General features: G+C 59.2%; 5 protein-coding genes across 5 annotated transcripts; 1 reads left to right on the forward strand and 4 right to left on the reverse strand.

The window, feature by feature from the left end:
- Positions 1-608: 608 nt before the first annotated feature.
- A1Q1_05755 (uncharacterized protein) lies at positions 609-2,084 on the reverse strand (the record flags this gene model as incomplete). Its single annotated transcript, XM_014320964.1, has 1 exon — positions 609-2,084. One exon carries the CDS (start codon positions 2,082-2,084, stop codon positions 609-611), a length of 1,476 nt encoding a protein of 491 aa, XP_014176439.1.
- Positions 2,085-4,442: 2,358 nt separating this feature from the next.
- On the reverse strand, positions 4,443-6,098 carry A1Q1_05756 (uncharacterized protein; the record flags this gene model as incomplete). The annotated part of the gene is made up of 1 exon (XM_014320965.1): positions 4,443-6,098. The coding sequence occupies one exon, from the start codon at positions 6,096-6,098 to the stop codon at positions 4,443-4,445; it is 1,656 nt and encodes a 551-aa protein (XP_014176440.1).
- A 1,797-nt stretch (positions 6,099-7,895) lies between these two features.
- Positions 7,896-9,164, reverse strand: A1Q1_05757 (uncharacterized protein; the record flags this gene model as incomplete). The annotated part of the gene is made up of 1 exon (XM_014320966.1): positions 7,896-9,164. The coding sequence occupies one exon, from the start codon at positions 9,162-9,164 to the stop codon at positions 7,896-7,898; it is 1,269 nt and encodes a 422-aa protein (XP_014176441.1).
- A 1,195-nt stretch (positions 9,165-10,359) lies between these two features.
- On the forward strand, positions 10,360-15,507 carry A1Q1_05758 (uncharacterized protein; the record flags this gene model as incomplete). The annotated part of the gene is made up of 1 exon (XM_014320967.1): positions 10,360-15,507. One exon carries the CDS (start codon positions 10,360-10,362, stop codon positions 15,505-15,507), a length of 5,148 nt encoding a protein of 1,715 aa, XP_014176442.1.
- An 801-nt stretch (positions 15,508-16,308) lies between these two features.
- A1Q1_05759 (uncharacterized protein) lies at positions 16,309-17,881 on the reverse strand (the record flags this gene model as incomplete). Its single annotated transcript, XM_014320968.1, has 2 exons — positions 16,309-17,529; positions 17,591-17,881. 2 exons carry the CDS (start codon positions 17,879-17,881, stop codon positions 16,309-16,311), a joined length of 1,512 nt encoding a protein of 503 aa, XP_014176443.1.
- Positions 17,882-19,837: the final 1,956 nt, after the last annotated feature.

The following is a 19,837-nucleotide window of genomic DNA, read 5'->3' on the forward strand; positions in this document are numbered from 1 at the left end:
CGGGTTAGTGTTCAAAGCGGATGGGAGTTGATATACGGCGAACTACGCAGGCAAACGTGCGTGAGAAGGTGAAGAAGAACGTACAAGAAGGGAGTGCAAGGGATGGGCGGAAGAGAAGCAAGTGTCAGTGCGCAGTCTGCGCCCACCCCCGCCCGTCATACTTCCTGTGCACTGCCCGAGCTGCGAGACGCCCCTTACGCCCCTCGACGGCCTCGACCCCCAATTCCTGCTGTGCATGCTGAGGGCGTGTGTGATCCGCGAATCTCGTTGACCTGATGACAGCTTCTGTCGATGAAACGGGCTGCGGCCGTGCGCGCAGGGACGGTTCCGCAGGATCCGCACCTCATGCCGTTCGGACGGTACACAGAAGCGCATAGTGAGCAACGAGACACAGATGCATAGTGTAGAGACTGCTGGATGTACATATCTAGTTCTAGCGCGCATGCATTGAACTTCGACGTGCTGTGGGCACGGCGCAGCGACGAGCGGTGTGAGGGTGGTTCAAGCGTGAAGTGCATGAAGAGTGTGATGTGCAATGGAGGTGGTTGGGGTGGCTAAAGTATGCTGGGTCGGTGTGTGACGAGGAGACCCGCGGGCTCCGAGCGCGGCTACGACGGAGTTTGAGGCCTGTCAGGCTCTGCGACCGCCGGGGGCCGAGTGAGACCCAGACCGGTGTGGTCGGCGAGTGCAATCACTGTGTCCCGGTGCACACCCTGCGTGCGGCGCAGGTACTCGAGGGTTTCCAGCTGGCGCTTCAGCTCCTCCTTGTCCTTCTTGGACCGCTCGACCCGTGGCTGGAGCTGCTGCGCGGCCGCAGACTCGGCTCCGCAAATGGCCACAACCTCATCGTAGATGGCAATCTCGCGGTCGAGATACCTGAGCTCCGCCTCGATGAGGTCGATCCGCATGGTGAAGACGAGACGGTCTTGGTCGGCAGAGTCCCTGCGGAACAGGTTCCTGAACATCTGCTGCAGGTTCGAGTACAGGTCGGAAGTGAAGGTGCGAAGGTTGATGGTGTGCGTGGACATTGTCTTCGCTGCATCTTCAACCTCGTGCTGAACGACGTCCAGCTTGACCGTGGCTCGGTGAACTGCGCCAGCAAGCTTCTGCTGAGTCGCGACAGCCTCCTCCTCGTTGACTGCGCGGTCACGGCGTGGCACAAGCTTGAAGTCGTTCAGGTCGAACGCCAGCTCCCACGCGTGCCCGGCGTACATCGGCTGGCTGGCGATGTACTCGGCAAGACCGACCGAGGAAGGCACAGCTACGACGTGCCGGTCGTGCACGCGAGACAACAGGTTGCCACCATGGTCCACGGGCTTCAGGAACTCTTGCATGCCGTGCTGCGCGTTGAATGCCGCGACCCAGCCGCGCAGATCTTCCAACAGGTAAGTGTCGCTGACGCTACCCTGATCGATGCTGACGATGGTCGTGGGCTCGTCGGTTGGAATGCACGTTGCCGAACGCGAAAAGTAGACGGAGTGATCCATCAGCTTGGGCTTTTGCTGGGTGAAGTGGTCCAGCAAATCTTGAACAGCAGCCGGACTGTGCACGACCACCAACGCGCTGCCGACCTCACCGGCATTGTTGCGGTGGAAGCCTGCAGTCTTCATCGTCTTCAGGCAGTGCCCACGCTGCTTCACCAGCTGCTCGACCCACCTCTCTGCCTCCGACTGGGTGAGAGGATACATTCTCCTACCCTCGCCCGGACCCGGAGCGACAAACGTGAACTTGACGTGGCAGCGCTGGTCCACCTTGGCGCCACATGCCCAGTAGGCCGCCACTCGCTTGGCGACAAGCTGAACGCGCACTTCCTCCATCTCCTCTTGCAGGTCGATGCCATTCTCGCGGGCCTTGTACCAAGCGTTCAGGCTCCAGCGCAAGCGTAGGCAGCTAATGCGGCCATTCTCGAGCGAGCCGGACGGCCCAGCAGACACCTCAAGATCCTTGGGAGTGAGGTTCGGCAGGGTGAGGTCGGCCAGTGCATTCTTCTGCAGGGTCTCAATCGCCCCGCGCGCGTGGTACCTGCCGTGGCAGAAGAGCGTGAGCTGAAGGGGTGAGTCCAAGAAGCGGCCGTTCTTCAGCATTGCGTTGAGATGGGAGTTGGCGGGTTCCGAGAGGGTCGCTGGAGGGGTCAAGCCCTGTGCAGGGGGTGTGAAAGCGGAGAAGGAGGACACTTGAGAGGGGGGCCTCTCAATACTGGCGAAAGGAGGGGAGGAAGTTGTTGATGGAGAGAACTGAGGTGGCGAGGAAAAGGGGATGGATGTCAGCTGGTGGCGGGCTTAGCTGAAGGATCCTTGCGTGTGGTCGCTATGCAACGTCGTGGGAACGTGCTAGCTCGTGACGGGCGCACTTGCTCCCCTCGCTGATCAGTCCTTTGCGCTGCAACGTCATGGGCGGGTGTGTCTGACTCACGTTGGGACGTTTGCGTGTGGACACAGTCCGCTGGCTGTTGGGTGGTGCGGAACTCTGATCCCCCGGGGCAGGTTAAGAGTGCAAGGTGGAACGGGCTGTATGTGGTGGGAGCATAGGGTGTTGAGGCTGCAGACTCGCATTACGATCTCGCTGATTAGGAATTTCGACATGTGCAGCAGTTGAAGAAAAGTCCGCCGAAGCTGCAGAGTGTGGTTCCAATTGGTTTCAGAGCCCCATGACGACGACCAGGCAACGAAAGCGCAGCACTCGGCCGCTCCTGAACAATCACTGACCGTAACATGCGTGACCTGTAGGTTGAGATTGCTTCATCAACAGTCTGATCACCCTTCCTTGGCGAGACAGTGGCCGTCGACGCGCAAGCCAGTTCCCGCATGTGCGAGGGGCAGGTCTGCTGTATGGATGTCTTCACCGCTACAAGGACCTTCAAAAGCTTTTGGGCAGCAAGCATGCATACGCTTTGTCCACCAGCTGCCAGAGCGATCTATGACGCATGCATCGCCCTACGCGCCGCGTATTCGACAACCGTCTCACGCTAAATGCGATATTCAGGGTCGATCAGATCAAGCCGACGCGACTGACTTTGCACTGGCGCAATGTCTGAGGACGAGTGCCCGCCGAAATGCATCGTCGCGCGCACCATGGTTCTTCCACTGCTGGTCCGGTGGCCCTGGGTCTATACGCATCATGCGGCGCCAAATTATGTGCACGCAGCTTGGTAGCAACTCGGCTTACGCATGGACCAGATCTGCTGGTTGCACGTCGCCTTGGGTGTGGGAGGGGCGAGGGGAACGCAAGGGATGTGTGATACACAGGCAAGGCAACGGGGGCTGCAGCGGCCTTGAGCGCGTCGAGGAACCTGGGCTAAGCGTCGCCACCCCACCGCGAGCACTCCACGGAGGTGCACGTCTTGCTTCACTCGGCACACTGTATTCACCGCTGCCTTCCTCGCTGACTCTCTCCCTCCGTTCACACCCAACACATCAGCATATTCGACCCGCGTCCGTGTTCTCATATCACTCACGTGCGCATCGTCTCCCGTTCTCGCACCCCGCAAGTCGCTCCGTTTTTCAGCTACTTGCCCAGCACACACCACCACCCTCTCACAGCAAGCAACTTCCTCCGAGTCGGTCATGCCTATGATCTAGCTTTAGCCCGTCACGCCTGAATCGTTCAACAAGATCTTCGGGCCTGTTCGCTTAAGAAGACATTCACGCCTCGGCATTCTCTTCCTCCCCCTCTCGTCCCGGCACTTCAAGTCAAACCTTTTAACAAGGTAAGGCATGAGCTCTCGACCTTTTCTGACTTCAGAGCATCATGTCCGCGTCGAGCGCTGCGGACGGCGAGCACCCGTTCTCGGTCATTACTCTTAACGTCAAGAAACTGAGTTAAACAACACCGACAAGCCCACAGCGATCGCCCGTATCATCAAGAATGCACGGCCACACGTTGTAGTTTTGAGCGAAACAGGTCAGCCTCGACGCACCAAGCTTCCGCCACTGCAGACCGGGACCACCTACAAAGTGTCTGACGACTACAACGTCCTCTCTTCCCCTGCTTCAGGGATGAACCAATCCACCGGTGTGGCTTTGTACGTGGACAAGGGCATCCACGCCGTCAAGGTCGCCATCAAGGACAGGCTGTGATTGCTGCGATTCACCATGCGCGCATGGTGGACGGCAGTGAGCGCGAGATCGAGATCATCAGCGACAGATGGAACACACTTCGCGCCGTCGCCGAGCCCCTTGAACCGGTTGAACCCGCGCCCGGCCGCGGAAGCTTACCGCTGGCTGTTCAGCGAGATCGACCTCGCCCGCGAGAACGGTCTCAGCTTCCGCCTGACTCATGTCAAGGCTCACACCGACTCTGACTGATCCAGGCATGCTGGAACGAGCAGGCCGTGCTTGGTACTGCCGCCGCCGTGGTCGGACACGAATGACAATTATGTTGCATTCCATCGCTGTAATGTACAAACTGTTGCGGCTCAACTATAACACTACTTACCGTATTCTCTACATTCTACTGCCCTTATCAGCCTTCTTCATGGGTTGCCTATTCTTGCTTGAGCCCAGCCGTGCGGTCGAAGGTGGCGCAGTGACGGTGAGTCCCGTGCGGTCAACTAAAGCCACTTTGGTTTTGCGCTGTAAGGCGTGCTGCGCTCGCTGTTGTGTGGTGTTGCGCTTATCCGCCTCGAGCTGACTCTTCGCCTTGATCAGCAGATCTCGGCGGGCATTGTGCTTCTTGCTGCTCTCCTCCTTGATCTCCCCCTCCACAAGGATGATCTCACGGTTCACCTCCGCTAGCTGACCCTCAATCAGCTTGAGCTTGATTGTGAGCACCAGCACATCACGGTCGATGCAGCCTTGATTATCGAGCTCGCCAAACAGCGTCTGGAGGTTGTCGTACAGATCGCGGCCGAAGGTCTGGAGGTTGATGGTCTGCCGACCCATCTCGGAGACGCTGTCGTCGACGGAAGCGTGGATGCCCTTCAGCCTGACTGCAAGCTTGTTGAACTCGGTGCGCAGCTCGCGCACTTCAGCGGCTAGGGATGCCGCCTGGGCCTGCTGCCTGTCCTTCAGGATGCGCTGCGAGACAAGCTTGTTCGCGTTGAGGTTGTAGGCGAGCTCCCACGGGTCGCTGCAGTGGGGCGTCTGCGCGGCAATGAACTCGGCCAGCCCAACCGACGAAGGGACGGCGTAGGCGTGACGAACAAGCACCTGTCCGACGGTTCGGTCTCCCGCGCTGGAGAGGACGTGCAGGAAGTCGTTCGTGCCGTTCTTGGCGTTGAACTCAACCACCCATCGCTGGAGCTCGTCTTCGAGATAGTGTGCTTGAACCTCGCCCTGGTCGGGACCGATGATCGTCGCTGGGGAATCCATCGTCACCACGGTGTCCGAGGCGGAGAAGGTGACGGCGTGACCGTCAAAGGTCGGCGCCTGGCGTCGCACAACCTCTGAGACCTTCTCGACAGCAGTGGGAGTGTTCAGGATGACAGTCAAGCCCTTCACCTCTCCGACCTTGAGCGTGCCCTGGAAGCCCTTCGGCGTGATGTCGATGAGACGGTAGCCCAACTTCATCACAAAGATCCGAGCCCACTCCATAGCATCGTTCGCGTTGACCTCAATGCCCTCTTCCTGCACGACGAACTGGAATCGACCATGACATCGCTGATCGACTCCGGGCGCGCTAGCCCATTGGGCACAAAACCGCTCGCTCAGCTGGGTCCGAACGTTCTCCATCTCGGCCACGAGGTCAATCGGTCGCTCAAGAGTTTCGTACCAAGCGTTGCCTGACCAGGAGATGCGAACGCTACTCGGCCGACCTCCATCTTCAGCTCCAGCGGGTCCGGCAGTGAGCTTAAGCATGGTCGGATCGAGATTCGGAAAGGTGATGCTCTGCAGAGCGCGATAGAGCACCTCTTTGGCGGTGGTCATGTGGTGGTGCGGCAGACCAAAGACCATCAGTTCAATCGGCGAGTTCATGCCACGCCCATTGCGGGCGACAACGGCGTCGTGGGACAGACCCTGGATCGTGTTCGTAGTGGGCAGGGGCAGAGGCAGGCTCGCTGCAGATGACACAGCGGCTGGCCTATGAGCACTAGTGGAGGCTGAGATGGCGAAGGGTGGCGCGGATGGAGTGTGCGCGGTGTCCTGCGACGCGGGACTCATCTCGGAAGAAGGTGGCGGGTGTGCGTTCTTGTGGACGAGAGCTAGCAAGGGTGGGAGTGGAGGGCTGATGGGCAGGCAAGCTGAGCTGTAAACCGAGGTGGTCGTACAGAGGGAGACAGACGGAGTGATGGAGAAAGGGAATGGTGGTGGAAAGAGTGATGGCGGAAGGAGTGGAAGACGAGGGAGTGATGAAAGGAGGGAGTGATATAGGAGAGAGGTAAGTTGTGGGCGCCAGATGGACGACAGCACATGAAGCAAGCCCCAGGAGTGCGGCGTGCGTCAACTGTGGTGACTCGGCGCCCCCGTCGCACCGTCGCCCTCTTGCCCCAGTCACCTCGGTTGTCTGGGCGAGACATCGTTCACAGCACGCTACCGCATTGTGACACTGTCGCCAGATCGTTTGGATCGCACAATGTGTCGGGCGCCGCTCGACCGACGGCCGACCGCATTGTTGTCTAGTCCATCACCACCGCCCCTCAACCGTCGCAACCCAGCTGCGCAGCACACCGCCCCGCGACGTCCCCCTTGCGCCCCTCGCTTTACGCGCGCCAGCGTTATACGTTGTCCTCTGTCCCTCGGCCCTTGCGGCGTACCCCCTTGGAGCAGGAGCCTCATGTTGGTGAACCGTACGACTCTGCGTTCAGCTATCGCAGTAGAGGGTATAGCAAAGTAGGGTGGAGGTGTCCGATCCTCTCATCGATCTCATCGCTGCTCCTCTTTCTTTCCCCCGCCACCCGTTCTTACCCATCTACGTCATCTACCTCAGCATCAAATCCCTTTCGTGAACAACTTCCACTCTCTCCGGCTTCTTCACCCCCATTGTGACCAACGCCTCAGCCGGTTAGAACGCATACCTTCCCTCCATCTGCATCTTTGATCCACTGGTAGAGCTCTTCGCTAGCGCCGGGAGAACCTCACAACATCGCCTCCATCAGGTCCTTCCCCCGCCCGCCCAAGTTCATGATGGCCCTCAACAGCCCCCATCCCCGCACAGCCGCCTCAGCCAGCAGTCAAGTGATTTCCCCCGCCACGACGCTCTCAAGACGGCCACCTCCAACTCCTGACGATGGACCTACGCGGCTTGCCAGGATACCATCGCCGCCGCAGCAAACATCGTGCCCTTCCCCTAAACACAGATTCTAAAACTGCGCGACGGGCATTTGTCAGAGTCTCCCATCCTGTTGACCGTTTTTGGGCTCTCCAATTCCATCAAACTACGGCCGTTGAGCAGGTCAAAAGGACGTTGCGTAACCTGTCTCCGAGCACAATCACACACGAACACCTGAGGGTGTCACCGTCAAAAGTCGATTCTGACGGCGTCGCCGAAACGGCGCAAGTCTCGTGGAGGCCCAAAGCATGGGTTAAGAATGTCGACCTGGTCGTCGAAATGGATCGCGTGGGGCAGTGTCGTTGCAGGGTATCGACCAACCATCGCAGTTGGAGGCGGCGGTTGAGCGACGAGGTGGACCAAGAAAGTGGAGGCAGGGTCCTGGGGCCCCGAGAACAGCAGCGATTCCCGGCGGCAGTCGTTCGAGCAGTGGTGATAGCATGCGGTAACCAATCTTCGGTCCATCTCTTCTCGTAGTAGTGAACCAGTTCGACGAATCTCGGGGCAGCATTAGTCCAATGCACGATAACAGTGTTCATGGATCATCGTCAATAATGTAGCCGATACTGCACGAAAGTAATCACTGCATGAATCTCCCAGCCTGGCCCCGGTATGCGCCATGGTGCTAGTCACCGATACAGTCCTGCCCTAGAGGCCTCAGAGGCTCACACAGACGTAGAGGTCAGAGGTCAGAGATCAGAGAGATCGATGCTCAAGGCAGACTGCGCCGCTGCCGCAACCTCGGGGGAGCCAGAGTACTGCGTCAGCAGACTATCGAGACGGTGACGCAGGACGCTCATCTGCTCGACTGTACGCACGCGCGCATTATCGGCGACCTCGGCCTGGGCGGTCAGTGTTCTGGCCAGCGCGGCCTCAGCCGAGTCGGACCAGATGCTAGCCTGCCTGCGCTGGCTGCGGAAATGCTTTGCTTGCAGCTCCAGCTCCATGATCTCTGCTGCGACGCTCAGAATCTTGACCTCGAGGTCGATGGCCGACTCGGGGCAGCTGTCGGGGAGCCGCGACACGTTCTGGAACGCCGCCTTGCCCATGTTGCGCACCGTCTTGCGGATGATCTTGGGCTCAAGCTTGCCGTCGTTGAGGTGGAAGGCAAGCTCATAGGGTTGCCCCTCGGATGGCAATTGACGCTGGATAAACTCAGCAAGGCCGACCGAGCTCGGAATGGCGACGGCGACGTGATCGTGGACACGGCCGAGACGCTTGCCATCCTCGACATCCCACAGCGACTCATCCGCGCCATGCATCTCGTTGAAGGCGTTAACCCATCCGTCTAGCTCTTGCAGAAGGTCGGCGTCTGAGAGGTGACGACGGTGCGGGCTGGCGATCAGGCTCGGATACTTGATGTCAACGACAGGAGCACTGGGAGTGAAGCTGACGAGCACCGAATGCATGGCAAAGTAGTCGCTGGAGTCTGTCACCTGTTGCTGGAGAAGTCCTGGTGGCTCGGCGAACGTGGCTTTGACACGGATCCCGGTGCGCATAGTCTCGACCTCGTGGTGAATTATGTGGAGACCGTGGCAGATGCAGAAGTCGAGGACGGCTCGAACAGCGTGGGCTTCGGGTGCCGCAATGCGGACCGTCGGGACAACGGTGAAGACGCCGGCTCGACGACGGTCCCAGCCCGACGAGTTAGCCCAGGCGACGTTGATGTCTTTGCTGATTAGAACCTGGCGGATGTCATCCAGGCTCCTGGCCATGTCCACGTTGTGTCCCCAAGCGGCCGTAGACCATGAGATGGTGACGACGCTCGTGTCCCGACTCTCGCCCACCTTGAGCTCCAACAGGCTGGAAGGCAGCCCTCCGGACGAGACCCCGCTGAGCGCATGGCAGATAACGTCGAGCTTGTCTTGCTTCGTTCCTTCGGAGATGTAAGCCGTAAGCTGGACGGGAGAACCGGATGGCTTCCCGTTCAGCACACGTTGGAGAGCTGCAGTGGTCATGCCCGGTAAACTTGAGGTGGGAGTCGACTCGGGACGCAACGCGCAGGATGGATGTACGGATACGAAGGTTAGATTGGCGCAATTGAGGCATCCGTCGACGAGAACGAGCACCTGCCCGGTGTGACGAGTGAAAGGTCCAAGGAAGCAATCGACATCATCTGCACGATCTGCATGCAATCGAGGACGTCCGAGAGCGGAAAGGGGCGGAGGTGCAGCAGCGCAGTGGAGAGCGGGGTGCGAGTTAGCTCCCGCATGGGCTTGCTGTCTGATTCTGACGCCCTTCCCTTGATCGCATGCCCCAGCTGGGATCGCGAAGGAGGGCGCAGATCCCAAACCCGTGTGCGTGATTCGGGCGCAACGGCGCAACGCTGGATGGCTGCGCAAGCGTGCAAGAGGAGAGGTTGTCGGGCTCGCCGGCAAGAGATGTCGTATGAACCCATGCATGATACTGTATGCACTTGCACAAGCTGCCTCCTCATCTCTCGCGGGATACAGCACCGGACCAAAGATGCACTCTCGGAGGCTCCTCTCGAAAGCAGGGTCAGGGACGGTGACAGGTCAAACGCGAGTGATTTCTTTTCGCCACCGACTCTGGGAGGCGCAATGTCTGCGAGGGAAGGCGCAAGTGACTGTCGCCATGCTTGCTTGCGCCCCAGACGATGCCCACCTCCAGCTCGGACCACCGGATTAGCGTGCGTCAAGATCTCCCCAGTGCTGGTCAAGCGGCAGTGGATCCGTTGCAGCACCCTCTGTCAATGGCGATTGAAACAAGGAGTAGCCGTCGACGGGCAATACCAAGGAGACTGTTGCCTGATTGTTAGGGCGAGCCAGTTCTTCAGGTCGCACTGGGCCCTCAGCAGGGGCTCAGGCGATGAAACCAAGACGCGGTGCGAGAGGAGAGCGAGTACGCAGCGTCTCCTAGCTGACAGGCGGTACGACTAGCGGAAGACGTGGCCAAGGTGAGAACTGGGCAGACACACTCTGCTCCTCACATCCCTCCATTCCCTCCTACACCTCTACACTCCTCCACCACACTCCGCACCACTGCACTTCTCTCGACAACACCAGACACTACCCCTCATTAAGCTCCCCTCCAGCACGCACCAACCTCTCCGCCAAGCCCCAGCCAACTTCTCCCGCTTGATCTGTGAGTGGAACTTCCGTGATCCTGTGTTGACTTCGGAAGCCGTTCAGCATGACCAGCCAGCTCGACGCTGCGACGCCGTTCACTGTTGTCACTTTGAACATCAACAACCTCAGCGGCAATGAGAACAAGACCAATGGTTTGAAGAACCTGTTCGACCGCTGCAAGCCGCATGTCCTCATCCTTTCGGAAACATGGGAGACTCCTGATGGCCTTCCGGACGTACACGACCCCGCTACCTACACGAGGTTTTCCGTACCGGCAAGTCGGGCCAATCGCGCCACAGGGGTAGCTGTCTACGTAGACAGTCGCATCAAGGCTACGCTCGTCAATCTGGACAGTACCGCCGAGACCATGGGACGAATCTGCGCCGTTGATCTTGTGCTTCCCGACGAGACGAAGCGTCGCAAGGTCGTACGCGTGATCGGGGTGTACGCATCGCCCGACATGGACGACTATGTCAGCAGCTCTGCCATGACTCCATTTTGGTCGGCAGTGCATTCTCTCACCTCCGACCGTCACGACTGGATCGTCGGTGGCGACTTCAACGCCCACCTGCACCCCCAGGAGTCGTTCACCCTGAGACAGTCTAGGTACGAGCTCCACCGCGAGAAGCAGCAGGTCGCGTACCGAGCCTTCCTCAACGCTTCCAACGGCGTCGACACCTGGGAGGCACAGGAGGATGTCACCTGGGAGCGCTGTTGGTCTATGAAGGCCGACGACGACCCGAGTACGCGTCGGATCTTGGACCGCTTCGTTGTGTCGCGCAGCGCTTCCATAATTAAGACCGATACGCTCTCAGGAGATGGTGTCACTGCCACTCTGACCCCAACGTCCCCTCCGACTGTCCTCGAGATTCGCCAGGCCGTTCGCCAGATGCCGTTCATGCCGATTCCCAAGACGAACCACCGGCCGGTACGAGTAACGCTTCGTCTCGGATGCCTCGTACCGAAAACGCGTCGAGGCTGGACGAGCTCGGCGCCCCGTCGTCTCCGCCAACCTGAAGGCGAGGCCGCCAAAGAAGCGTATGGCAAGCTGAACGAGAGTCTCAAGAAGACCTTGACCGAGTCGCCGCCGCCGTGCCTCACCCCGCGGTCCAACGCTGAGTGCGACGCACTCTACGAGTGGTGTAGCAAGGCCTTTGTTGCGGCTTCAGAACACTCATTCAGTCGGCCCCGTTCCGGCAGTCGAGTCAACAAAGGGTTCCAGGCTCCGACAAGCCCTGCGCTTGAGCTGCTTCTGAAGGAGAAGAAGCAAATTGGGCGGGCAATGCGCGCGGCCAAGGAAGACCGCCTAGCTGCTCTCTTCGCAGGGGACCGCAAGATCCGCGAGGTTCTGAACGGCCTTTTCAGTTCCAGCTCGTTTGGTCGGGACTTCGACAAAGCTGATGCCATTGAGAAGATCAGCTCTAAATGCAAGCAGAACAATGCCGCTCGCCGCAAGGAAGAACGTCGTCTGGACTCGGTCGTGTCGTGCGCCTCGGAGCAGACTGCCTGGGACAAGGTCATGGCCGGCGGTAAACTCAAGCACCTCTTCGTCCCCCCAACCGTCACCAACCCGCCATGGCTGCTGCGCCGCGACGAGACGGGCGGGTCGACCACTCTTGAGCATGAGCCTGAGGCCAAGCTGCGCGTCTGGACGAGCCACTTCCGGGACCTGCTCCAGCACCCCGCACCTCCGGCCGTCCAGAAACCGTGGATGGCGACGAGCCAGCCTCTTCATCCCGGCTCGGAGGACAAGGGAGGCGAGCAGTTTGACTGGCCCAGGGCCATGACCGTGGACGATGTACGACGGACCCTTCTTCACGGCAACCCTCGCCCTTCTCCCGGCCCTGATGGCTGGGAGAAGTGGGCCCTCGTCCACGCCGACAACGAGTTCCTGATGGTTGTCACCAACCTGGCCAACTACGTCATCCTGAGCTCGTACTTCCCCGACCCAATGAAGTCGGCGTACATCACGCCCGTGTACAAGAGGGGCGACACCACGGACCCGGCCAATTACCGTGGCGTCTGCCACTCCAACCTCATGTACAATCTAGTCTCCACGTGGTTCAACAGCAACTTCCGCGACTACCTGTGGCAGAAGGGCCTGGTGTCACCCACGCAGGTAGCAGGGCAAGCTGGGGTCCAACCAGGGGATATGATCTCTCTCCTGCAGCAGGTCGACAGCTGCGCATCGGTGAATGAAGAGACTGTGTTCGTCTTGAAGCGCGATCATCGACAGGGATTCGATCGAGTCGATGCGTCTGGTTTCGAAGACGCTCTCCGCTACTTCGGTTTCAACGAGAACGTTGTCGACTTTGAGCGGGCGCGAATCGGGCGCTGCAGCATGATGGTCAAGTGCCAGGACGGCGTGGCTTCGGACGTTTTCGTGACCTCGGGTCAAACGAAGCAAGGTGACGCGGTTTCCTCAACCCGGTACACCCTCTGGCACTCGCTGTTGTACTGGTGGCTCCTGCGAACTCCGTCGCTCACAAAGCACTTCCCAGAGGTGCGAACGCGGAACGCGAGGACGGGCGACATCCACCTGGACATCGACAGCCAGCCGGGACAGGTACTCCGGTGCCTGGAGGCAACAGATGACAACTTGTTGATGGCAACATCTTGGAAAGCGTTGAGGGTCATCACTCGCATGGCCGAAACATTCCAAGAGGCATATCTGGCGGAGACGAACTGGGACAAGTCCGAGGTGTTCACCTTGGGAAGACGCCTGAACGAACCTCCGAGTGTCGTCAGCGTACCTTCCTCAACTGGTGACAAGCGCGACGTCCGGTTTGCCAAGGAACCAACCTTCCTCAACACGTCCATCATCAATCCGGCAGACACCTTGGCTAAGGTCATCGCCGCCATTGACGAGTTCCCGATACCTCGAAGCCGCCGCATCCCTCTTGCCGTCATTCGCAAGGCTGTCACGAGCCTCCTGCTGCCCAAGATTCGCGGCATCCTCAGCCTCCACCCGATGCCCCTCTACATGGCTGACGAGGTTGATCAAGTTCTGGCCCGCAAAATCCACGACGCTCTCGGAGTTCCCTACCGCAACACCACTGCGCTGTTCCTCCCGGTCACACAGCTAGGCTTTGATCTGCCATCGATCTACCGCCTGAATGCTGAGATCGTCATCGACAGGGTGATGCGCTCGCTGAACCATCCATTGGAGCCGTTCTCCAAGGTGGCGTGGACCACTTGGCACAACATCAATTGCCAAGCCCACAATTGCGCCAACGCATTCTTCCTGCCGCCGCAGGAGCAGCCGCTGTTGCAGCAGCGTACAGCGCCGGCCCGGCGCCTCGACTCTGTCGCGATCGCGAAGGCCCAGGAGAAGTGGGAAAGAGCGCCGCGTCTCGTTCCCCAATCATGGAGCGCCGCTCGCAACGCATGCGCTCTCGGGGCATTTCACATTGTGCCGACCACCGACCAAGGGCTGGCCCAGGCTCGACCGATCCATGTCGTCAATGCGGCAGAGTATTCAACTGAGCAACCGCCCCCTGCACCGTTCATAAGGGACAACATGTTCCCCCGAACTGGTGATTGGAATGACCTCCCATTCACCGAATGGGCTCCAAAGGTCATTGCCGCCATTGCCTCCGACTGGCGCAGGTTCGGTGGACGTTGGGGAGAAGAGCTGACCAACGTGGTCGGCATCGACAGGTTCCGCGTTTGGATGGAGAAGTTCAGCATCGACCAGCTTGTCGGCCCAGATCCGAGCTGTATGGATCCTCGCTCTCTCCGACGGGAGACGTACACAAGCCTCGTCTCTCGCGCATTCGATGATATCCTTCCGGTCGACGACATCGAGACCGCTGATGGAACCTATGCTACGGACGGGAGCTGCCACCAGTCCGAGATCGTTCCGGAGTCAACGACCGCTGCCGTTGTAGGGAGCGGCGTGGCCGTCGTGAAGCTCTCCAAGCAGCAGAAGACCTCCTCTTACGACGGAGAACTGCTTGCCGTCGCTCTCGCTCTCCAGCATGCCCGTGAACAGACGCCCGCTCTGAAGACTGTCCACATCATCTCAGACAGTCTCAACACTATCAGCGCGGTGAATTCACGCATGGAACGCGGACCCACACCTCCAGGTCACACTTGGAAGTCGAGACCAGCGGCAGAAGCCTACAGATGGCTGATGTCCGAAGTCGATCTCGCGCGCCAGCGCGGAGTGACAATCGTGATGACGCATGTTCGAGCGCACACCAACTCGAACACGACCGCCCACCGACTGAACGCATCAGCTGATCAACTGGCGACGCATGGCCACAGCGCAGCAGTCGGCAAAAAGCTTCCTCCTCTGACTGCTTGGATGCCTCGCGTAGTTGCATGGTCGGGGGAGAGTGGTTACATTCCCGGCACGTGGAAGAAGGTGCTCCGTGGCAATCTCAGGAAGCATCAATGGCTCTGGCTGCCCGAGAAGGAGCAGCAGGTGTTCCTCGCCGAGAACGATCCTTCCTCGCCTATCTCCTCCTACTGGTACACGCGCGACACCAAGGGGGTAGTGGCGCGCACGCAACTGCTCACACGCCTGCGCGAGTTCCCCACGGGTCATCATCAACACACTCGCAAACTTGGCAGTGCGAACTGTCCGTTTTGCCCCGAGCCAGAGCAAACCGACTCCCACTTGTTTGCGCAGTGTCCCCATTTTGCCACAGCTCGCACGAAGGCGATCGAGGGAGCAGTGGCGAAGGAGACCAAGCTGAAGCGGAAGAAGATGCGCAAGGGCCCTCAGTCCGAACACGGTTCTGGCGTTGCCTCGCAGCAGGACGCCACTCTCCCGAGCTCCGGTACACGGCAACAGTCGCAGTCGCAGGTTGGCGACCCCCAGATCCAGAGCAGCGGCGGAGCTGTTGATCCCCAGGACTCGCAGACCACCCCCGAGAGCGCGACAGAGAAGGAGCGCCAGACTCACGAGCCCGACACTGAGACTGAGTCGCCGGACGACGAGAACATGGCCGAGTTCCGCCGCTACCTCACCGACATGTTCGCCGCAGACAGCGGCGTGGCGTGGTGGCAGGGGCGAACTCTCAGCCCGACCGGGTATGCCGTCGCGCCGTCGCAAGTATCAACCGCGCACGACTGCGCCGCCATCCTGACTGCCGATATAGGACGCGTTGCTTTCCAGGAGTTAGCTGAGCGGAAGAAGAAGAACAAGGAGACGACGGTCGCGAAGCAGGTGGAGGAGACCAGCGATCAAGAGGAAGAAGGGTAGCCGCAGCGGCGTCGAGGTTTGCTGTGATTGTAGTTCGAGACCAAGCTGTTCCGTTCGCTTTGATTCAGTACAACGTTGACTAGAGCATGTCACTTCTGTTGCATACGCCGCTTCGGTGCCCCAGGAGCATCTAACGAGATGGTATTGCACTGTTGTGAGTGAAAGAGGTGGTCGGGGTGCGCCAAGGATGGAGTGAACGAAGGCCGGGAATCTGAATCTGGTCCCATGTCTCTCCAGCGATAGAATCCGCAGATAAGGGCTAAGGCCCCGCCCAAATCCAACCAGGTCGCACGCCCGCGTCGTTCACCGATCATAGTGCTCCTTCTGATTCTCAACATACTGCCCAATGCACACACGGGCCAAGAATGTTCGAATCTCCCCCAATCTTTGGCGCCTCCATCACAGGTGAAACACACAAACTTTTTTGTCACACGACAAGCCGTCCCATCATGTACTGGTTCCTGTGGGTTGCCTGCACCTATCACGCGGCGACATTGAACGCACTTGGTGTCCGGGGAGCCCGTTACCCGCTGTTGGGTTCATTTAGGGGCAGGCAGTGTTAGTGGGGCACAGCGCTGTGAGCACGCCATCGAACTGGATCTGGATACATAGTAGACAACATGGATGAGCGTCGCTCATTGAACTGGAACAGAATCGGGTACACATCGTGGATCAACGTTCGTAAGATTGCCGCGAGGCGAATAGGGATGATGGTCGCGTTCGCGCTGGGAAATGATGTCCTCCTTCTGTCATGCCACAGTGTCGAGCAACGAGTTCACGGACGGAACGGCAGCTGGCAGGTCAAGCGCTGCGATGCTTCTTGATTGGGGAGCCGGGAAGCGGACTGGGCTCATCTCGGCTAGGGGAGCGAGTCGTGAGATCGACAGCGGGCAACTGGGCGGGTGGCTGCCCTGGTTCGGCTAATGGCGGCGAAGGCAGCTGGGTTGTACTTGTAGCTGAGGCAGCTCTTGCGGCTCCTCCTGCGAGCGCGCCAGCGACGCCCCCGTCAGCTGTTCCGACCGCGCTAGACGAGCCAAAGGCGAGGCTTTCACTCATTTGGGTAGTCGGCATAGTCAATCCGAGACCAGTGTGATCGTTGAGGGAGATCTTGCTGTTGCGCTGCTTCTCGAGCATGCTGAGCGTGCCATGGATACCTTTGACGGTCTCGAGCAACTTGGACTTTTGCTGCTTAGCGACCGCAATGCGCTCCTTGAGCTCAGCGACGAGAGGAGAGTCACTCGGCAACGCGGCAACGACACGCTGTGAGAAGTCCACCTCGCGTTGTATCGACCGAATTTCCATCTCGGTGCCGACCATGCGCAAGGTTTCAGCTGTAACCTCGGCGTCACAATCGACTGCGTGCCGTGCCTGAGCGAAGAATTGCCGCATGTTGCCGTACAGGTCCCTGGCGAACGTACAGAAGTTGTTGACCATGCGATTGACATTGGACGAGACATGCTCCACGCGAACTTGAAGCTTACCGAACGCTGCCGAAAGACCGTCGATGGCGTCCTTGATCTGCAGGAGCTGGCCGTCGCGCTCCTCCTCTTTAGCCTTAGCCAAGAGACACGCGGACGCCGCCAGAGCAACCGCGTTTGCGTGATACGCGAATTCCCACGGGTCGCCGCTCAGTGGTTTTTGTGCGGTCATCCACTTCGCCAGGCCCATAGAACTGGGTACGGCGAACGCGTTGCCATGCAAGGTGCCCACCTTGACGCCAGGTCGAATATCAAGCAGCGTTTCCGTCATCTTGTAGTACCCGTTGTACTGGCCCACCCAGTACATGAGCTCGTTCTTCAAGAGGTCGGCGGGGACCCCTCCTTGACCAAGAGCGACCAGGGTCGCTGGATGGTCGATCGGCAGGACCCTTGGAGACGGGCGGAACGTGACGCGGAACGGCATGCCAAAAAACTTTTGACCGCCGGCTTGCTTCATTGTCTGCTCGACCTCGGTCTTCAGCAGCGCAATCGTCGCGGGGTCGTGGAACGTAACGGTGACGCATCTAGGGCCAGCTTGGACGCCCTTCCCGAACCCTGATGTCCTGATATCCAGGAACTTGGTTTTCCGACCATCTACAACTGACCCGCACAGTGCGCACGTGGCCCTTCTCGTTGAACGTCACAGGCGTGATCTCCAACTCCGACACCGACAAGCGTCCATCCTCTTGCTTCAGCGTCTTGAGTCGGCTCTTGACCTGTTCGATGCCAGTGTCCTTCTTGTTCTCGGACTGGGAGAAAACGGTCAGGGCTATGGGCGTGTCCCTTTCCCACACTCCATTCCTCATCCGCGACGGAGTGGAGTACTGAATCGGGGTGGGCGGCTTGCCCTTCACGAGGGAGCCCGGTTGGGCACCTGAAGCTGGTACCCTGGACATGTCCGTGGGGGCGAGGAGGCAGCGTCAGTGAAGTTGAGACTGAGACGAGCTGATGGGACAAGCGAGCGGTGACTGCGTTGAGGAAGGCGAGGAAGACCAGGAGTAAGTGCGACGGTGGCGGACAGTGGGTGGCGTTTTGTACGTTAGCGCGCGGAGAGATTGTCGAAGTGAGAGGCTTTGCGCGCTGCTGTGGGAGCGAGTGAGAGAGAAACGCGTGGGGTGAGGCGAAAGTTCAGATGTTGAATCCTCGTCCTGCTGCTTTCCTGTACTGCTGTCAACGATACCGTTGAGCGGATGCCTGCGGGTGATGTAAGCTGTAGGTGCACTGCCTGATCTGAGCTCTGGTCGCGAGGGACGAAGGCCACTGGCGTGCATCGCGTGAGCTAGGCCGCAGACCCTAGTACAGGGCGGCCGCGGACGATGAGCCCACGCTCCCGGCGATCAAATGCACCTCCGGTACACTAAACACACTAACGCTCCTTGAATTGTTGATACGGTTCCATTCCGACCAGCATGTGCTTTGGTCAGGGCACTAGTGATTGAGTACTGCAATTGGTATCGGCGTCCTCAGGCTGTGGAGGGAAGCCAGGGAAATCTGACAGGACGCCTCGTACACAGACCTGCTGTCAAATCGTATGCATCCTAGGCATCCCCCGCAAGCGCTGCACCATGAGCTCTGGCAGACAGCATGGGGTGCAATGCGGTGAGCCATGGATCGCGCCCAGCGTGCTTGTTTGTTTGGTTCCTCAGCCCCTGAGCTGCCCTGAGCTGCCCTGACCACCTGGTAGCAGCCACCTACGTCACTCTCAGCACTGCGCCCTCCTGAGCTCGCCGACGCGGACGACAGCTCAGCCTGGCCGTCGTGCCTCCGCTCGGCTCGCAGATCATCAAGCCCCAAGGTCCCAAGATCTGCGATTGCCAGGTTCGCCGTAACCGACGGCACAAGTCAGGGACTGAATGCTCTCGAACCCTAAGTCCCGGCGGAAGAGATGTCTAAAGTCGATCTGATTACAGCGATAACTCGGCAAATATTCATAGCGACCTGATCAGAGCAGCAGCATAAACGGAGTGCGCTTGAGGTAGCTTTCAGATGCTTTCCCGCAACAATGGTTGAGCAAAGAGCGGTTGGATTTCATTCACTGCAGTGGCTTCCGACTTCCGTCGTACCAAGTCCAGCATCATCTGAAACTTGAGGTACGATCCACAACAAAGACTCTACGCATTTCACTGATCAACGCCATAACAGCTCTAGACGGGCAGTGCATAGAGCCGGGCCAGAAGAATGCATATTGAGATCTGTGCTGAGCCGAAACTGAGAGTTCGGGCGAGTTGAGAATGTGAACGAAGAAACGAAGTGTGTGGGCGTCAAGCTCATCCGGCTAGCTCGTAGGGGGAGTCCGACCGTTGTATGTACATGTCTAGTTGAGGCCTGCAGACGCGCGGTACCGTCATGCAGTTCCTGCGCGGGGCGGCTGCAAGCGGTATGCGGAAAAGGCTCAGCCCAATTGCACACTGCTTGCACGTCGCGCGGAATTCGTGTGAGTACTTGTCAAAGGGCACCGAGTGGTAAAGGTTTGCCGGTGAGTGGGATTCGAGTGTCAGTTTAGAACTCGGCAGGGACGTCGGTGACTATGGGGGTGAGATGCTTGGAGGGACGAAGAGAATCAGAGCTTTTGCAGATGACGGCCATTGTGTCCACGATAAAACTCTACCCCTACGAGATGAGAGCGGTCTTATGCATGTGGGAGAGGTATCGAGGGTGCTGGAGGTACGTTTCATGACCTGGTCATGACTAACGCCAGCCAATCTCCGCACCCTCCTCGGGCGTTCCCGACGACTACTCGATTCTCTTCCCTCAGGCCGGTGGTACGACCCAGTTCGCCTCGGTTTTCCTGGGTCTGCTCGCCTACCGCCGCCTCAAGCATGCAGGTGACGTCCTACAAGCCCCCCCTCCCC

Source organism: Trichosporon asahii (genome assembly GCF_000293215.1).
Source record: "Trichosporon asahii var. asahii CBS 2479 unplaced genomic scaffold scaffold00075, whole genome shotgun sequence".
In the NCBI taxonomy this organism is placed as follows: Eukaryota; Fungi; Basidiomycota; class Tremellomycetes; order Trichosporonales; family Trichosporonaceae; genus Trichosporon; species Trichosporon asahii.